We start from the raw sequence: 4607 nt of genomic DNA, 5'->3' as shown, positions 1-4607 counted from the left end.
AGGCCCGCGTAGACGCGGCCTGGCTCTGCGGGGTCGCTGCGGCGCGGGGAGCAACAAAGGCGGGGACGCGGCGTCTGCGCGGGGACCCGCTGGGCGCGGGCACTGCCAGCCGGGGCCGGGACAGGGGCGGGGACGGGGCCGGGGACTGCCACCGGGACCGGGACTGGGAGCGGGACCGGGCCGGGGGCGGCGCCTGCTGCCGGGCCGGGCTCGAACTCCCACCTGGCCCAGGTGCGCAGGTGCGCAGGTGCGCGCCCTTCCCTCCCCGGCTCATTGTCGGCACACGGAGTCTGTCACCTCGGCCCGGTTCCGCTCACGGCCGCGCTGGGTCGTGGTGGGGCCGGGCGTGCACTGCAATCCGGGAGCTGGTGCAGCGCCGACGTGGGAGGCGGCGGGGGTCTAGCTTTCCTGCCTCCATTTCCAAGGAAGAGGGCTCAGAGCCGATTTCCAAGCCCGGACCTGGGAGAGCGCGTCCTCGTCAGCCCTGTCAGCCCAAAGCCCAGCAGATCCTGTTCCACAACCTGCTTGTCTGCCTTTTCCATAAATCATCAAAAAAATACCGTTTTTAAGTATGCCCTGCAATTTCTGGGGCTGGGATTGTTTTTCAGTGCAGATCAACTAGAAGCTCCCTTAACTCAGCAGCTGGGCTTGAATGAATGGTTTTGGCAGATTGTAGCGACTCCATAAAAGATGAGGTGGAGAAATCTTTGTGTTAGGGATTGCTCTAGTTAAAGTCAGTCTGAACTATGGAGTCTGGTGTCGTCTTAGGAAGATCCTTTGTTTGCAGACTAAAAACGAATTAGTTTCACCGTAGATGCTTTTTACAAAATACCAGTTACTGTGTGTGTATTTAGAGGGTCAGGATTAAAGCCAGTGTTTTTTGTTTTGTTTTGTTTTGTTTTTGTGAAAAGAAAAGGTTTTCATATCTCTATGTAAAAACAACCCAAATTCTGTCATGATTAATTCTGTCATCATTTAATCATGGATTTAAACATACTTTGGGCCTGATTTTATTTCATTTTAAATTATTTTATCTGCAAAGTGCTTGCTCCAACACAGATGCGCAGTTTCTATCGGGTCACTAACCATTTGTAACAGGTGGACTTACCTGACGGCAGGTACCTAGTACGAGGCTTTGGCTTCTAAGAAAGGGTATTTCCCTAGGGCCTTGATACCATCAGAAGGGCCATGGTCAACGGAGAGGGAGGGACACCGCCCTTGGCCCCTCCAGCCAGCCCGTTGATCCTTGAGGGTTGACACCAGCTTTGCCTCCTCCCTGAAACAGGCTGGGACTGGGGCAGTTTTGTAGGTTATGGGCTGAGTTATCCTGGAAACCGAAGATGAGTCTCTAAATATCTTTTTCTTCTTTCTTTTCTTCACCAGGGAGAACTGGAGAAGTTAAATCAGTCAACCGATGATATCAACAGACGGGAGACGGAGCTTGAGGTACGGAGAGCTGGGGCCCGTCCTGAGAGCTGCCACCCCCTCGTGTCACCTGGCTGGTTAATTTTATTTTAATAGCTGGAAGGTTACTGCTGGAATCCCTCCCCAGGGAATTGAGCAATAGGGGCCCTCCTGACAGGATAAAATACGCCCCTGACCTGACCGTGGGTGGGACGCCAGAGGATCTGATTTCACGTTGCTTCTCATCGTGGGCCAGAGCGCCAAGCCTGAGGGCTGTGCGGAGCATCGCCTGGTTGGATGCGTCTGTGGACAGGTGGGAAGGACTGCGTGAGAAGGAGCTGGGCTCTTGGGTGGGGAGTGATGGATGAGATAACAGAACCTCTTCAGTAGCTGGGGAAGTTCCTACCAATTGTGCTTCGGTATTTCCTCAGACTTACCCATTTCTGACTTCCCTGTCCTGACAAGGAACCCCTCCTTCCATTTCCTTGCTCAACTCTTCATTGTCTGCTTGTGTGTAGAGTGTAATTATCTTAATGGTGACAAAAAGCTGTTTAGACTGGGAAGGGCTTTCCTGCTGGGAAAGATCTTGAGAGACAAGAGCTCATTTGAATTTCGTGAGCATTTTCCAAGCTGTGTGTAAACAAGTTAGCGTTCTCCACGGCTACCAGTTAGTCCCCCCTCTTCAGCACTAGTTGGTTCTGCTCCATCAGCACATTGAACCCTGTGTGTATTCCGGAGCCTGGGACTGTCAGGCTGTCAAGCTGTCAGAAAACTGAAGGGATGTAGGGAGCTGTTGGCAGACTCTGTTTCTGTCTGAGGAGGAACAATGAGAAAAGTTGATAACGCAAGAAACACCTGGTTGGGAGAGTGAGGCTGTGGGAGTTAGGGTCTAATCTACCAGGAAGCCATTAGCAGTTCGACTTGAGACTGCACACATGTAGACTCTGGAGGTCCTGGAACTGTCGGCATGTGGATGAAAAAGCTTGCTGCGCTGCACTGAGTACAGGGCATCAGTGTGGCCCTCCACCCCACCCTTACCATGGTCCTATCCATGAACACTGGCTGCCTTTCTCCACAAGGAAAGTGAAAACTGGAAGTCTTTTTCAGTCATGATGAATTGAGTCTTTTTGTGATGTTGGGCATTTGAAAGCTCCGAATCTCAGCTATGTAATGCTTTAAGCAATAAAAACTACCATTCCTATAGGGCTTTAGCATTTACGAAGGGTTAGCACACTTAACCTCATTGTGTCTGTCGCAGCCACCTGGAACTGGGCAGCCCCGCAGGGTGGCTGTTTGTTTTAAGCTTACATTTACTAAAATGAAGATAAAGATTTAGTTTCTCAGTCACAATAGCCACATTTCAAGAGCTCAGTAGCTCCTGTGTTGGACAGAGCAGAGAGCACTTCAGTTATGAGAGAAAGTTCTACTGGCCAGGTTCACTGGCAGGACAGACCCCGGTCTTCCATCTCAGACTACACCCAGGTGTTCCCCTCAGCTCACAAATAAGAGTAGACAAGTTTGTTTTGTTTTGTTTTGTTTTGTTTTTTAAATATTGAAGATACTCCTTTTTTAAAAAAAAAAAAAAAGAAATTGGAGGTATCCCTTTTTTTTGGCTATAGGGTTTGTGCACTCTCCAGACAGAGAAAGAAGGTGAGAGCACACCTCAGGAGGCATGGCCATATTGCATCCTCTCCTCCACTCTCAGGATTCAGGGCATGCATGCACACATGCTCGGTGTGTTTTTCAAGCCACCAGGCCTGGAAATCGAATGGCAGTTGGCCATGTGGGATCTAACCACTTTAAACATCATGTCACAGGCTGACCTTTTTTTTTTTAAGTGATAATTAATTTATGGTATGTTCTCACCTACTGCCTGCTGACCAGCCTAGGTAGAAAGACGGCCCCGGTCTCTCGGCCTTTGCCTTCTGGGGTGAGAGCGGTTAGTCTGTTAAACTCTTTTAGCTCTGATTTCCGATTCCTATTTCTGAAAACACTTAAGCGTTCGTGTGTCGCAGGAAACCTCTGGACGGGTGTTTCCTGCCTTGCGCTGAGCCCTGAGTGAGGTGAACTGGAGGGTGCGAGGCAGGCAGCCAGGGCTGAGCGGTGTTATCCTCACGAGTCTGACTCGCAGAAGTACAGCACCGCCCCGTAAGTTGTTGCAGCAGGCACGTGGGGGAGAGGAGCAGCCTGGCCCTGCGGGCTGCGGGGAGATCTGCTCCTGGCTGAGCCTGAGGCCGCGCAGCGGGGCCAGTTCATGCTCTGGCCCGCCTGATGCTGTGCCTGTAGTCCCAGCTGCTGTGGAGGCTGAGGCAGGAGCATCGCGACAGAGGGGCACCCCGTCCTTAGAAAGAAACAGCTGAAGTTTCAATACGTTTCATTTAACCTGTAGTACTCAGGGGAGTGTGACGTCCCGGCGTGGGCCAGTGTTTAACCTGCAGGCCTCGGGGGAGTGTGACGTCCCGGCGTGGGCCAGTGTTTAACCTGCAGGACTCGGGGGAGTGTGACGTCCCGGCGTGGGCCAGTGTTTAAACAGTGAGATGTTGCCCATGTCTGTGCTGGCGTCAGGGGACTGTGCGTGTCGTGCACTTGAAACACGTCTCACTGGGACCGGCTGCATTGCCAGTGTGGCTCTGGGCTGCACAAGCGTGACTGGTGTTTCCTGCCAGGCTCATGGAGGAGGTGTGGGCTTGTACCCGTGGTGCACAGATGCTCGGAGCCTGAAGGGAAGGAGAGTATGTGTGTGTGTGTGTGTCTGCCTGCCTCTGTCTGCCCGTGGTGGGCTGTATGCCTTTAGTCAAGCACTGGCACCAAGCGGGGTGAACAAGGCAAAAAAAAAAGACTGTGCCCTCAAGGAGCTGACTTTTATTTATTTATTTATTTTGCTAGAGGGTATTTTTTATTTTTTTTAATTTGCTAGAGGGTATATGAGAGAAAGAGAAAGCGTCTCCCATGGGCTGATTCTGCCACAGTCGCCTCTCCCCTCCTCCCTCCTTTCTAGATCTGAGGCACACGCACGGGTACCTGGTATGTTTCTTGAGCAGGTGGCCAGCGTTTTGAATCCAGGGCCAGGATTCAAACCACAGACAGCCGCGTGGGATCTGGCTCCCTTAACCACCAGGCACAGTGGTCCAAGTTCGTCTTTTGGCTGGGGCGAGGAGTGGAGGAGTGGATGATCATCCCCGAGGGTGGGACTGCAGGAAGAG

At 52.1% G+C, this 4607-nt stretch overlaps 1 protein-coding gene across 1 annotated transcript in view; it reads left to right on the top strand.

Moving 5' to 3' along the window:
* Window positions 1-1383: 1383 nt before the first annotated feature.
* SH3BP5 (SH3 domain binding protein 5) overlaps window positions 1384-4607 on the top strand; it is a gene marked incomplete at its 5' end in the record, with an annotated part of 54618 nt that continues 51394 nt past the window's right edge. The window contains 1 exon segment of the mRNA XM_014585083.2: window positions 1384-1446. Within this exon segment, the coding sequence (XP_014440569.1) occupies window positions 1384-1446 (63 nt within the window).

The sequence above is a fragment of the Tupaia chinensis genome, unplaced genomic scaffold, assembly GCF_000334495.1.
Source record: "Tupaia chinensis unplaced genomic scaffold, TupChi_1.0 Scaffold148822_2, whole genome shotgun sequence".
In the NCBI taxonomy this organism is placed as follows: Eukaryota; Metazoa; Chordata; class Mammalia; order Scandentia; family Tupaiidae; genus Tupaia; species Tupaia belangeri.
This window is presented reverse-complemented; position numbering and strand designations above follow the sequence as displayed.